This window comes from Epinephelus lanceolatus, chromosome 22 (genome assembly GCF_041903045.1).
Source record: "Epinephelus lanceolatus isolate andai-2023 chromosome 22, ASM4190304v1, whole genome shotgun sequence".
Taxonomy (NCBI): Eukaryota; Metazoa; Chordata; class Actinopteri; order Perciformes; family Serranidae; genus Epinephelus; species Epinephelus lanceolatus.
In genome coordinates this window covers 30,149,512-30,165,176 of record NC_135755.1, presented here as the reverse complement: position 1 = coordinate 30,165,176, position 15,665 = coordinate 30,149,512, and the positions used below count along the sequence as shown (strand labels likewise).

The 15,665-nt window shown below is 39.6% G+C and overlaps 1 protein-coding gene across 1 annotated transcript in view; it reads right to left on the bottom strand.

Annotated features, from left to right (window-relative positions):
* Nucleotides 1–15,665, bottom strand: part of LOC117245793 (mitogen-activated protein kinase kinase kinase 11) — a 55,025-nt gene that overhangs the window by 16,406 nt on the left and 22,954 nt on the right. The window contains exons 2-4 of the mRNA XM_033609324.2: nucleotides 8,514–8,694; nucleotides 1,738–1,886; nucleotides 392–567 (exon numbers count right to left, since the gene is read on the bottom strand). Of these exons, the coding sequence (XP_033465215.1) occupies nucleotides 392–567; nucleotides 1,738–1,886; nucleotides 8,514–8,694 (506 nt within the window). The remainder of the gene's footprint in view (nucleotides 1–391; nucleotides 568–1,737; nucleotides 1,887–8,513; nucleotides 8,695–15,665) is intronic.

The window sequence follows — 15,665 nt, the reverse complement described above, 5'->3', positions numbered from 1 at the left end:
TAAAATAAAGGTGAAAGAGCAAGAATAGCTGCTACTTATATTTATTACAATATCTTAGCTATCTATACATTATCAATTATTTATCTGATGTATCTTTTAATCAAAATCAAAATCAAAATCAAAATACTATCTTCAATCTTTCAATTGTTTTGTTTGAATTGAATGGATGCATAAATCTATTAGCAAATGCTTTGCTCAGATGGATAAAATCAGCATAATCATGATGTAAAATATAAGTTATATGGGGGTTACAATTTGTCCAAAACACACAAAATTAAAAATAAAGGAACAAAAAATCTGAACCCTGGATGGACAAAGGAATAGATGTTTGAATAAAAAGAGATACACACATGTTTACTTTACTGAATAATGCACTGAATGCCTCTCTTACTTTCTCTTTAGCCCGCAGTTCATCGAACATGTCTTGGATCTCCACTTTCCAGTTCTCCTGCAGGGAGTGGAAGGAGTCCTGCGGCATCTCTTCCTTCACCTGCTGCTCCAAGGCCGTCAGCTGGGCCAGGATGGAGCTGAAATTGGGTCGACGGTGGGGGTCCTGGTCCCAGCACTCTGTCACACACACACACACACACACACACACACAGTCAGACACAGTCAGACATCAGCAGCACTTGCAGATACAGAGTTATATCTACTATGACTGCACTCTCATGAATGCATGGCTGTCTTCAAACTGATGCAAAGATCATAGCAATGAGGAAGTAGTGGACCCAAGCAGAGCAAAATACATTTTAAAGTGGATGGTGCTGACAAAAAGAAAGGGTTGTTTGGTCTGTTACTGAGCCGTTTCCTTAAAATGAGTGGAAAAATTTGACAATAAAGTCGCCAAATTCACTTGTTTCCAGCAGTTTCACTTCTTTAGTGTTTTTCTTGAATCAACGGACCTGAAAGAAGGAAGTACCTCACTGATTCACTGAAATCCTTAGACATACCGCACTGCATAGGAAAAAGGCTAATTTTATCACCCTATTAAAAGGTGTTCATTAGAATTTTAAGACTTAAAACTGGGTCAAATGACTTCCTAAAACGGATGTTTCTGCACTCATTACACTTCATGTCCAATGAGGATCCTGCGATGCCTCTAATTTTTATTTACCCATATTTCAGGCACTTGTGTGAGCATAATCTAGAGTCAAGCTGATCACTTATTCAAAGTGTTATGCTTAATTAACTTGCTGTGGGGGGGTTGCATAATTTGCTGCAACACTTTGGGCATTACAAGCAGATCAAAAACCAATCCGATAATTAATTAATCCTCTGAGGTGGCTATTGGTGGTTTTGTGCACTGATCTCTTTTTTTAAAAATACAACTGGAGAAGACAAGCAGACATCAAGAGAGGAGGCTAAGTGGAAATAATGTAAACCGTCTATGTCTACTTTTTGGCAGAAGCAGATAACAGGCTGGTAGCATGTTAGCAAGCACCCAGGTGACATTTCTTCTTAGCTTGAAACTGAACCAAAGGGAGAACATAAATGAGTACAAACACGTTGCACAAGGTGGCTCCAGCACAAAGCACTTCCTCTCAACGGCAACGTTATTAGCAACATACAGGAATTTGTTTTCTCAATTTCAACCCAGCTTTGGGGAAATGGAAAGAGAGCGTGCCGGGGACACCAATTTGATCTCACGCAAGAGTACTCTCACACCACTGAACTGAAAGTCATTGCCTAAACTGTGCAATGAGTGCATTCGGTTACATTTCTAAACACGTGTCCCACCTGACATGAGCTGAGCGAAGGGCTCGGGGCACGTGGAGGGGATGGGCAAGGTGAGCTTGTTCACAGCGACTCCGTAGGCGACTGCAAGTCCATCAATCCCTTTGTAGGGTGCCTCTCCTGTTAGCAGCTCCCACAGCAGAACACCATAGCTGGAAGGGAAAAAAACACAGTCAACAAGCCATGAGACAGAACGCTCAGACCAAAATTAGACACAGGATATATCCTGGAACACACTTCATGCAGCTATTTGGAAAACATACAGTGTGACACTATCATCATTTCTGGTATATTGGTATACATCAATGAATCAGACCACTGCAGCATTAATATACTTTACAAGACCTTTACTTTCACAACTGTTTTACTTTCTAGACTGCTTTCATATCCGTTAATGCTACCTCAATGCGACCAGCAGCTACTTCACAGTACAAATCTTCCAGCAAATAGTACTGATGATGGCTTTTACTTTGAAGCAATTCAGTAGGTACTAAATAAAGGTTTGAAAATTATTTTGAAGTCACCATGTGAAGAATATTTATATGATTATTGCATCTTTCACATTATTGTGATGGCAAAAGATTTTGTTTGTCGGAGTATGAGATAATACAAGCTTTGATCGTTGCCTTGGTAACAGTAATAGTAAAAGTAATCCAACATTATTCATTACGCATCAGCATGAATTATCATGTGTTATTTTCAGTCAAGGACACTTGGTCATAGTTTAGTGACTCTGACTCGCTCCCATCTAATGTCAGTCACTAGCATTCGAGCACTACTGAAACTATGACTGTTTGTCCACATGTGACAGGCTTATAGATATGCTAGCAAGACATCGAAAAAGTTAAACTTCTGATGTAGTTTCAAAATTTGTGAACTTGACCCCAAAGACTCGAGTGCCACATATACCAAAGAAATCTGGTAAATCACAAGTGTACAACAAGCTTGTCAAGTCACCTGCGAACACAGGTAAAAGCCCAGCCACCTGGCAAAGTATTCTTTTTTTCTCGCTATTATGCTACTGTGACCTTCATGCTAACAGTGTTAGCAGTGACCGCTAACATTTATGTTTGACGAAGGAAAACACTGCTAGAAATGTAATTATCTAAATATAATACGGTCAAAAAATGTGGGGTTTTGTTTGTTTTGTTTTTTTGCCAAAACATTAAAAGTTCAAAATCTGATACAATATTTTTGTACCCAGAGGGGGCGCCGCAATTGCCCTACCCCCCCTTGAAAAAGCAAAAGCCATCCAGAGCACAGTAAACAGAAAAGACAAAAGAAGACAACAAAATTTGCACAAAAAAAAAATAAAAAATTTTTTTTGAATTGTTATTTTTTATTATTATTGTTAGGTAAGTTGTTTATTGTGTTGATTTCTCATTAGCGCTTGTTCTTCTTAGTAATAAATACAACAAATATAAAAGATAAGGGGTTTGCTTTGGGAGCCAAATGTGCTAGGTCCAGCACTGGTCTCATGCCTCAACACATTTGCAGCTTTGATACCAATATGAGATATTTCCAACATGACCCCCCCCCCTGCTTCCAGACTATTTACATATGTATTTGATGGTGCTTTTAAAAAGACAAATGCTCATTTAGTTGTGAGCTGAAATTATACCTTACACATTCATTATCATAGCACTGACAATACAGAACTAAGACACATTTGTGCAGTGGAATATTTTTGCTTGGTGAACCATGTGCTTGCAAAGCAATGTGAACTCATGCATGCAAAACTTGTACAAACACAAATACACAAACAAACACACACACAGACACACACAGGACTTTTGAGCCCACACAATGGGAGCAGCTCTGTGTCCTAAGAAGATGAAGCGTGGCGCAGGACTTGGATCTCCCACACTGTCAATTAGTCCTCGCCCGGACCTGACTGAACGCACTGTGGAGGCTCGCTAAGTGGAGAGCGCAGGCCGCAGCCTTTTTTTATTTAGTTCTTTAATTACAACTTCCACACACTGTGACTGTGCAGAAACGCTGCTCGCTGCTCCCTGAGGCAGTCGTCGTCTTCGCGTGGCGGCTTTGGAGACGAGCGGCCGTGGACAGATGAGAAAGAATAGTAGAACAAAGATTACCGTTCATTTTCAGAGCAGGGCTGCCTGTCTGCCCGCCTGCTACTTGCTCATTTTGCTGTTTTCCAGATTGTGCTGTGATTGCTGTGAAAATGAGCTTGCGTGGGTTTGTTGTTGATAAATGGGGAGATGAAAACTGAGAGGATGTGTGTGAGATAGTGAGATGACACTGAACCCATTAGGGTAGTGGCAAAAAAAAAAAACCCTGTACACTCTTATTAAATAGGGTTCTTTAAAGTACCAGAAAATTCCTTAAGTAGCTTGCACCAAAGCAGGATCCTGTTTGATGTTCTCAAGGACGCTTTCAAAAAGGTTCTCTGTAACAGCATGCTCAATTGGTTTCACATAGGCTCTGTGTGGGGCTGCAAAGAACCATTTAAGAATGGATTAAATGGTCCAAATCCACTGGATTAAAATTAAACCATAGCATATGAGAGTAACTGCTATAACCACAGTGCAGCAAAGCCATAAATGTGTATTATTGCTTTAATAAATTATTTATCTTTTCCCTACTGCGGAGCAAAATCAGCCCTGTCTGCTTCATTCCAAATGCAAATTCATATACAGCACTTTAAAGCCATCATGAATCCCCTCTCAACAAATCACACAGTTGTTTAAGTCATTATTACAAAACCACAAACCATAATCAAGGGGACTCTTCTGTTCCTGTGTAGATGTGGCCAAACACACACAGATATGTGCGCGCACACACACACACACACACACAGAGCTATTCCCAGATAAAGGGCTGTGGTTAGGTCTGGTGTGTGGCCTCCTTCTCTGTCTATACTGGAGACAATGGGACAGTGTGCAGTACAGATGTCCCACAACAAAGCACAGAGCAGCTCTTTGAAGAGACGCCGTCACATGGCTGCGGCGGTCTTGCCGCAATCCATCACTCTGTGCCTCCTTCGCGTCATCACTCCGTCTCCCACCATCACTTCTCTGCACTTTCACCCTTTCCCCTCTGGCCCCATATAAACACCACACCATACTGATCTCTAATAAGGCTGCGTATTTTTAATAATACTACAATTTGAGTCATTGCATCTCTGATTATAAAGAAAGAAACAATTTCTCTAATCGTAACAATGCTTTTCATTCTGTATTCCAAGGTCATACACAATTTGGAGTCTGCAGTATGTTATTGGAACATGATTGTTTCTATTGACCTAACTACCATCTAGTGTCCAAGCTACTTCAGCTCAGCTTGATGACCCTATTATATATGAAGGCTTCAGGCCTGGACCTAAATAGTTGCCTAAAACTGACTGTGGGCCATCTTGTGTTTTTTTATAATTATAAAATCAGGTGAAGTATATCATAATGCAAAATAATGGCTCATTCTATGGGCTCAAAGTAGGGCTGGGTATTGTTCCAAAAATTCTAATTCCAGAACCAATACCAGTACCCTTGAAGGGATAGTTCGGATTTTTTGAAGTGGGGTTACATGTGGAACTTATCCATTGTCAGTGTACAGGCGCCCCATGTACAAGGCTGTTGCCGCAGCAGCCCGGGTTCGACTCCAGCCTGTGGCCCTTTGCTGCATGTCACTCCCTCTCTCTCTCCCCCCTAAAAGCTAAAAAGCTCAATAGCTCCTTTTCCACCAACATTTCCAGGAACTTGTCTTTCCAGGAACGAATTCCTGGTAATCTGTGTGGTTGGCATTTCCACCGCACCTCAAAGTTCCGGAAAATGTATCCATATTAGCGTGATGACATCGATGATTCGGCGCGTGCCCTGTATTTGGCTCTGCCAGCTTGGCTGTTTACATGCTGGTAGAGAGTTGGGGCTGTTTGTCTCAGCCAGCAGCTCAGTTCAAAGGTATTTTAAGATAAGTGTCAAACTAAGTTAGTCTACATACAGACAGCTTCATTTCAGCTTATTAGTAACAATTCACTATCAGCTGAACTAGCGTGCTGTCCTTGTGTAAGACATAACGTTAGTGTCGGTGGATGAGAGACTGGACAGAGCATATTGAATATCGCTGTCTACATGTTTACATGTTCATGCTTGCTGAACACATGTATTGATAAAGTATTGGCTTCTTACTCACTAAGGTTTAATTGCACTTACAGTAATGATGTTCAGCTGCCGTCAGCTCAAGTCATTTTCGAGTTACCTTCACTTCATTTCCACCGGGAATGCTCAGCTGTTCACCGGTTACCATGTTGCGTTGGTGTATCTGTGGATGTGTGTGTGTGGATGTGTGTGTGTGGAGGAGCTCAGCGCCGGCACAGAGAGCAGAGGAGAACAGATATTGTCAGCGCTTATCAATACTGCGGTCTTTGATAATTTAGCCCCCGGCTAATTTAGTACCGGATGTCGGTACCCATCCTAAATCGAAACAAACAAAGTGGAGCGTGTAGAAATGAAATAAAGTTTGCAGTGGCTGCCTGTGCCAGGAAGTGCGGAACACTGCAAGTGTGAGTCCATCAATCAGCATTCTTCAGCACACTGCCCCACCCCTCAATAATTCCGGGTAATCTGAAAAGTCCTACCCCCCTACTAGGTACTTTTTCAGGGAAAATTTGGGGTTGAGGGAAAGTTTTTTACCCGGGTAATTTCGGTGGAAACGCACAGAGGTTTTTCAAAATCAATGAGAAAAAAATGAGAAACGTTCCTGCAGTGGAAAAGGGGCTATTGTGTGACTTAGGTGAATCCAAACTAACCCTTTTCAACACCAAAGTCACGCAATAACACAAACATGGCAACTACTTGAGCTAGCCGTAGATAAGCAGCTCCATTGTTTGGTGACATTAAATCACTATTTTATTCAATGGAGTCTGGCTCTGAAGAGAGCTACATAACTGCTCAGTTTCTCCGTCATATATCAATGTCTGAAAGTAAGGTAAAGCAGTGAAAATATTCTAAATATAGTGTACATTTAAAATGACAGTAATTTTTTTAAGTGGCTAAAATACATTTTGTTACTGAGCAGTAGCTTAGCTTCTGTGTCAGACTCCAGCCTGCTTCTCCAAACTGGGGGCATGTTGCCCCCCAGTTTGCCATGTACTGTAGGTAATACACTGACTATGGATAAATATATCATGCAACCCCACTATAATTGACCTTTGGGGTCAGACAGCTCTTAACCCAGCCTAAAAGTTTTTAGCAAGACGTCCTAGCTTAGGAGTGATTCAGGAAAGTTCTCAGAGCAACTCTGAGCAAGGGAGGGACAGAACCTTTTACCTCAGTGAGGAGGTGTGGTTGACCCTGTTGCTAGGTATGATGCATTCTTTTAACAGGAGTGATTGGTTGTCACAGACACGCACTTTTGTAAGCCAACAAAGTGTGGACACCCAGTGGAAATTAAATGAACTGCATCAAAATGTGAGACTGAAAGTGTTGTAACTGTTAGTGTGATCACTGCTGATGGAAGGTTGAGACAGACCCAAGTCGTCACTGCTGCATTTTTCCAGTTCCCAAATATCTCAGTTTTGAGATCACTTTATTTCTGTTGTTATATTGTTATTGTGTTGAGTTCAAGACGTGAGTACATCTCAAATGAGAATGACCTCAAAGATAATCCCTGCACAATCTAATCTGCAGTATTTCATCAACTCACTGTCATCCAGCGTTTGGAGAAAATTTCTTCTTCCTCTTTTTTTCTGCTATTTTCTCTTCTGCTTAGGAAACTCTTAAGCCTCTTAAAAGTCCTCCTCCTTACTCTTGACAGTTTTTCACCTAAGAGCTCTCTTAAGGGCTAAGACGCTTTGTGAATTACTTTCATCTTTACAAGAATCTAGTCTTAATTCTATGGGGAAATTCTTGGAAAATGTCTGAGAAATTTTCGTAGAATTTCGTCACAAGGAGCATCTCTTTGTAACAGGAAGCTTTGTGTATATGGTCGTTTGAACTGTTATTTTAAATTGATACAGATACCAACAGAATACTTCACTTGATACGTTTTGTTCATTCAATACCCATCATGTGAATTTAAACATTCAGTTGGGTAAAATGGCACCAGATGCCACAGGCATGTAGTAGAGTCATACTTTCAAACATTTTAGTGGCGTCTCAGCACATTGAACTGCCAACTCTATCAAATACACTGCGCTCGTCTTCACCACACCTCAGACATGTGGGTTGTAGCTGCTGTAGTAGTGTACCAATCACACGTTGCATCATATCGAAAAAAGCTTGCAGTGATTGGCTGTGAGAAAAACCATACATATACTGATTTTATTCTAGGTCTGGGTACAAAAAAGATCAAATGCACGTATTGTTTGATTGTAAAAGTTTTGACACTACTGTGCACTGGTTTATTTCAGTCAATAAGGTAAAGGTATCGAAAACCAATACCCAGCCCTGTTTGAAACTACTGTGATCTGGCATAGTGGCCACACTCGGTAGTGCAGTATCATGTGACATACTCAAGACACATTTTCCCCATACAAACACACTAGAAAAGGAGCTGTTTTTGTTCCTTTTAGGAACAGTCTGACATTATGGGGAACACACTTACTTGCTTAGCCTTAGCTTCATATTTAGCGTACAGACATTAGCGTGATATTGAGCTCATCAAACTCTAAGCCAGAAAGTGAATAAGCATATTTCTCAAAATATAAATCTATTTCTTTAAGGTGCAGAAATACCATAAATGCACACCTGCACATATAATTAAATTCCTGGACTGGACTTCAGAGACTTTGCGCACACACAAACACACACACAAGCACTCACCTCCAGACGTCGCTGCCCTTGGAGAAGGTGGAGGACTTGATGACCTCAGGGGCCATCCAGGCATAGGTGCCAGCCGTGCTCATCTTGGTGGTCTTGTGCCACTCCCTGGCTAGGCCGAAGTCTGTGATCTTCAACGTCAAACCCTCCATACATTCATTCTCTATGGGCTGAGCCAGAAGGACTGGAGGGAGGAAGAGAGGCAAGGGGGAAGGTAAAGATGGGTAAGACTTAGCAAGGTTTTAAACAGTGAAATATGTTGAGTGATTAAAATACAATTAAATGCGTTACTGCAAAGACTAATTCTGCACTTTTCTTAATGTAAGACTGAGCTCCAGTACCCACATTTTCCCACTTTCTATTAATTTATGCCAATACAGTCCAAACTGACAATGAAAAACACGTTTCCACATACCCTATGACAAACAAATAAGCCCATTTCTACTGACTTGCTACATAGCATTGTTTATCTGGCATGCCAAGAACATATGCTTGACTGGAAGGAGGGCTACACTGTGATATCTGAGCTGTGTTGTTACCGTGAACAGGCTTGACATGCGGGTCATGTGGGCAAAAAGAAAGGAAGTACCAGTTTTAAAAAATGAGGGCTGTAATTGCTGTGATAACACTTCATTCTGCTGTGCTTCAAGCTAAAAGCTTTTCACCACTAGAACAACTACTTGGCTTAAAGTGTGAAGGAACGTCAGTAATATGGAACCCAAAAGTGTTCAATATTCAAGATACTAGATGTAACTTTTTATACATATTTTGTTTTTAATTGCCAACAGGTGAACAGTTTGTAATGCAACAATTCCCTGGGTTACCTAGAACAGCCTGTGGACTGAATTCTGTGTTAAGGACTAAGGGAAAATTTTTCTGGAAAAACAGATACACAGTTAATCCATCAAATATAGTACTCCGCATCATATTTACGTATAGTGTCCCTGGAACTGAAAGAAAAAAAAAATCATAACCTGTAACGATGAGATATTGTGGTTTGAGATGGCTAATGTTAGCTAACGTTAGTTTGCTTGATAATGCTGGTGAGTAGCTGGCTAGCTAACATAGCAAAATTCTGTCTTGATTGATTAACATAATCTAATTCATCCAGACTCCAGTGCTGATCGGTCTGGTAAATTGGCTAGTTTGCTGTTTGCAAATTACTTTATCAGCTAACTTTATAAAACGACTAACGCCAGTTTCATGCAGTGTAGCTACGTTACAGCTAGCTGGCTAACCTTCGCTAGCTGGCTGGTTGACGTTATCCCTAGCAAAGTACTGTCTCAGTGGATATGTCAGTTTGCTAGCTTGTCAGATTACTTAACCAGCTAACATGATCCATGACACTTTTTTTTATGACAAACAGTATTGATTTAGGAAATAATAAATTATGCAGGTAACGGTACAAAGAGCTTTCTCCTTGCCACGAGTGATGCAGGGGTGACCAATATGCTAACCGTAACCTCTAGCTTACAGGAGCTAACTATGTAAATCTGGTTGCAGTTGTTGAAGTCACTCTGTCATGAAAAGTTACAGTGTAAAACAAAACGATTAAATACATGAATAAATAATAAGTGACGTAAAATGAAAATGTCAATGAGGCAAATGTCATTTTAAAATTTTGAAATAATACTGTCTAATATGAAATAAAAATGGACTTCTATAAAACTATTTAAATAATTATGAAAACAAGAATGTTGAAATTTTACAATAATGGTCTGAGTTTTAATATTTATTAAATCTGTTCACAAATTATTGCCTTTTTATATATTATAAAACTTTTCTGATTCCATACAGGTAGTGCAGCTTTCTAAATAAGACCATTTTCAGCTTTTTCTGTTTTTTTCTTGTTTTTCTTTTTTGTTGTTTTTGCAATTGGATCAGTTCAGTTTTGCAAAGAAATATGGTAAAAGAAGAAGTAGCTGTAACAGGCATGAGATATTACCGAGATTCTTAGAGATACTGCATATTTATTTGAGTGAAGTCAAACCAAGATGTGTATTATCTTGTTAGATTTTAAAGGTTTTAGGTCTGTTTTGAAATTGTGAGGGGAGCACCTTGATGTAAGACTAAAGAAATAATTAACACAGGTGTTTTTCATTTGCCCTTCGTGAAAAGTTTCTTTTGTCAGCAGGCAATACAGCACTGATTATCATATTACCTGAGCAGAGAACAAAAAGCTCCAACAAAGAAGTACTGTGCAGTGTAATATGCGCTTATTGCAACACAAAGCATGAAGCAGCAAACAAAACAGGCCCATTTAAATGTGTCAGAATGACACATTTAAATGAAGTTTAAGGCTGCGCTAAGTTCCCATTTATGTCAGAGGCACTAATTAGGTGAGCAAAACCTATAAGTGGCTGATTAAATGGACCAATGGCTGTGTAGTTTGTTGTGTTTTGTCTGAGTTGATTGTTTTACTGTGTGAAAAGATCCATGACAATGAGCACTCTGTAAATACCTATTTCTTGCAGACACACAGTATGGCAATTTTTCCAAAAATGCAAGTTTTGTTTTTTTTTTTAAAGTTCTGCTGGGATTGGCTGATTTGCATTATCATTGTGCCTGAGAAACAAGGTTTATATGCTTCTGAAACTCATTCAAACTTCAGTAAAACACCAGAAAAGCTGGCATGATTACCATGAAGTTTCAGATCTTAAAATGCCTCCCCAAAACAATATTTGGTCCAAACCAGTACTGTTAGGATTTCTAACAGGGGCAGAACCAGATGTTATAAACATTCAGGGCTCCTATAATAAAACCATTGAATAATAAACAGTGTATTCCATTTCTGCCAATATATCCCTCAAAATCCTGCACAGTGGACCTTAAAGTCTGCCGCCTTTGCCATTGTAAATTGCATTATGAACAGAAAGTCTGACAGGTACTTTATCTCAGTGTGCAAGTATAAGGAATGAATTAAATAGTGCAGATTTGCTTTAAGATGCACTCATTAGCATGCGCTGCTAACTAGCTTAAGTTGTAACCAAGCGTTCCCAAATAATCACATTATCAACTAACTACTGAGCATTTGTTTGTAGAGTTACAGGATACGTTATGTGGTGTATACTCTGTGAAAGCCCATCCTCGATGTTGTCAGACTTTAAGCTTACGTCTGCTTATTTGTGGAAGTTTATGCTTCAGCATCTATGTTTGTTGAACACATATGTTGGACCTAAAAGCCTGTTCTTTATGTGACATTAAAAGTAAAACTAACCCCGAGTAGATCTTTGATGTTTTCATTGCCATACTAACTTATAACCAAAGGTGAAAGAAGGCCAGTACGATCCAGTACTCCATACTACTAAGACATTCAGTACCGAGAAGAGGGGACGTTCGTTACACTTTGAAAGATATTCATAGATTTGAACTTTCTGGATCAATAACTCATCAGTGAGACATTGATAAAACACAAACGGTGCTTATTTCAAAAATATTTATTTTTGATAATGTTGTTGATGAATTAAGTCCTAATAATAGTCTAATTCAAAAAAATAAAGTTATGATTTTAACCAGTTTGTCAGCTCTCACATTACTATATCAAAGTTATACCATTTAAATAATTTATTTGCTCTACATGATGTCAAGTGTTTCCAATTTCTTTCTATACCATACAGGTATCAAAAAATGTAATACATGTTTTCCGGGGTGCGTGAAGCAGAGGGTGGGAGGAAAATAATAAAAGGCAATGAAGGCACAATGTACTTACATACAGTACAGGCCAAAAGTTTGGACACACTTTCTCATTCAATGCGTTTTCTTTATTTTCATGACTATTTACATTGTAGATTCTCACTGAAGGCATCAAAACTATGAATGAACACATGTGGAGTTATGTACTTAACAAAAAAGGTGAAATAACTGAAAACATGTTTTATTCTAGTTTCTTCAAAATAGCCACCCTTTGCTCTGATTACTGCTTTGCACACTCTTGGCATTCTCTCGATGAGCTTCAAGAGGTAGTCACCTGAAATGGTTTTCCAACAGTCTTGAAGGAGTTCCCAGAGGTGTTTAGCACTTGTTGGCCCCTTTGCCTTCACTCTGCGGTCCAGCTCACCCCAAACCATCTCGATTGGGTTCAGGTCCGGTGACTGTGGAGGCCAGGTCATCTGCCGCAGCACTCCATCACTCTCCTTCTTGGTCAAATAGCCCTTACACAGCCTGGAGGTGTGTTTGGGGTCATTGTCCTGTTGAAAAATAAATGATCGTCCAACTAAACGCAAACCGGATGGGATGGCATGTCGCTGCAGGATGCTGTGGTAGCCATGCTGGTTCAGTGTGCCTTCAATTTTGAATAAATCCCCAACAGTGTCACCAGCAAAACACCCCCACACCATCACACCTCCTCCTCCATGCTTCACAGTGGGAACCAGGCATGTGGAATCCATCCGTTCACCTTTTCTGCGTCTCACAAAGACACGGCGGTTGGAACCAAAGATCTCAAATTTGGACTCATCAGACCAAAGCACAGATTTCCACTGGTCTAATGTCCATTCCTTGTGTTTCTTGGCCCAAACAAATCTCTTCTGCTTGTTGCCTCTCCTTAGCAGTGGTTTCCTAGCAGCTATTTGACCATGAAGGCCTGATTCGTGCAGTCTCCTCTTAACAGTTGTTCTAGAGATGGGTCTGCTGCTAGAACTCTGTGTGGCATTCATCTGGTCTCTGATCTGAGCTGCTGTTAACTTGCGATTTCTGAGGCTGGTGACTCGGATGAACTTATCCTCAGAAGCAGAGGTGACTCTTGGTCTTCCTTTCCTGGGTCGGTCCTCATGTGTGCCAGTTTCTTTGTAGCGCTTGATGGTTTTTGCAACTCCACTTGGGGACACATTTAAAGTTTTTGCAATTTTCCGGACTGACTGACCTTCATTTCTTAAAGTATTGATGGCCACTCGTTTTTCTTTAGTTAGCTGATTGGTTCTTGCCATAATATGAATTTTAACAGTTGTCCAATAGGGCTGTCGGCTGTGTATTAACCTGACTTCTGCACAACACAACTGATGGTCCCAACCCCATTGATAAAGCAAGAAATTCCACTAATTAACCCTGATAAGGCACACCTGTGAAGTGGAAACCATTTCAGGTGACTACCTCTTGAAGCTCATGGAGAGAATGCCAAGAGTGTGCAAAGCAGTAATCAGAGCAAAGGGTGGCTATTTTGAAGAAACTAGAATATAAAACATGTTTTCAGTTATTTCACCTTTTTTTGTTAAGTACATAACTCCACGTGTTCATTCATAGTTTTGATGCCTTCAGTGAGAATCTACAATGTAAATAGTCATGAAAATAAAGAAAACGCATTGAATGAGAAGGTGTGTCCAAACTTTTGGCCTGTACTGTATATTTACATAAGGTGGAGCTTTCAATTCTCATATATTGCTGGATAGTTTATTAAATAATAAAACATCATATTCTTACTATATTTTGTGAGTAAAATCTGAATCTGCAGTGTAACCAGTGTCTCTGGCAGGTGCATGTAGTTGATAATGTTTTTTCTGAAGCAGAAGTACACAGTAAGTGAGTAGTATATCATTGAGTTGCATATTTTTTAAGTATTATGGCGGGCTTTTGTAATTTATTTTGGGGGACAATGAATAAAAATAGTAACATAATTCAATTTGTCATATCTAAACGTCATAATGATGAAGCACAGTGTTGAGTGTGAAGTTGTTTGGATGAGCATTCCCAAGAAAGCTGCAAGCAGCAACAGCACAAGCCGAGCCATCATAGTTACTGTTCTGAACAGGCACGTTTTGGATGGGCAATCAAATGTCTTTTATTTAATTACACTAACAGTGGGAAATACTGAGCAATACATCTTTGCTGACATTATATCAGCAGTTGAATTTTTGATTGAACCCCTTGACTATTTTTTTAATCTGTAGTGTTCTTTTTGTCTTATTTGTTAAAATCATTGTGCAGTAGTAAACCTAAAATTTTGCTTATCTTGTAATTTCATACCCACAAGTTAGTGAAATAGTGTCTGGTTCACGCTATAAAATATCACACTCAGTGACTCATTTCTGTGGAATTTCAACAAAACCAAGAAGACGCTATATGACTGCTCATGCAAGATTATAGGTTACCTAAACCAATGAATAGATAAAGCAGTCACTGCTGTTGGCAGCATCTATGCGCCACTTTGCATAATTAGCACCATGGTCAGAGATGTAATCAATAAATAAGTGTGTCATTCTTTGGGAAGATTTTGAAGGAAAAAAGAGACCTAAAATCAATTTCCTTCAAAATGAATATGACGTTTAAGATATTTTTTAAAATTGAGTCAGTTATTAGATGTTTTTACGTACTGAAAGTGAGACAAACTGGAGCACCCGGAGGAAACCTGTAAGACATCTAAACTGTGCCATGATTTAGCAATGGCTTGTCAATTCTTGGCTGGCAATTCTGATGCCTAAATCACCTCAGCAGCCTGCTGACTGCCTGTTTGTTTGTATGTAAAATGTGGCAGCACAGAGGTAATGCTTAAAAGTGTAGCTAAAAGTTAACTAATGACAAAGGATACAGAAACAAATCATTACTGAGTGGGGAGGAAGGTGGTCTAACATCACACAGCATTTGGTGCTTTTGATGCCCCTAGTCAAAGTCAAAATGCTCAATAACTTGCTTATGCATCCAGCTAAAGTAAAAACAAGAGAAAAACAACAGTCAACTCACTCCTGTCAAGATAAAGAATATTCCTATTTCTATTTCTTTTGAACAAAAGGAATCACAAAGTATTTCATACATTACATGATCCTAGGTTAAAGGGACAGTTCACCCCAACTTCAAAAATACATATTTTTTCTCTTACTTCTAGTGCTATTTATCAGTGTAGATTGTTCTGGTGTGAGTTGCTGAGTGTTGGAGATATGGCCGTAGAGACATCTGCCTTCTCTCCAATATAATGGAACTAGATGGCACTCAGCTTGTGGTGCTTAAAGCACCAAATAAATACATTTGAAACACCAGAAATCATGATCCAGTTACTCAAGATAATCCACAGACCTTGTTGTGAGCAGTTTCATGTAGGAATTATTTTCTGTCTACCAAACTACACCTGCAAGCTGTATCATCACACAGAGGGAAGCGTGCGTGTACTCATGGACAAAAGACTAGTGTTTTGAGATGTAGACATTAATGACGTCCTTCTTGGCTGAG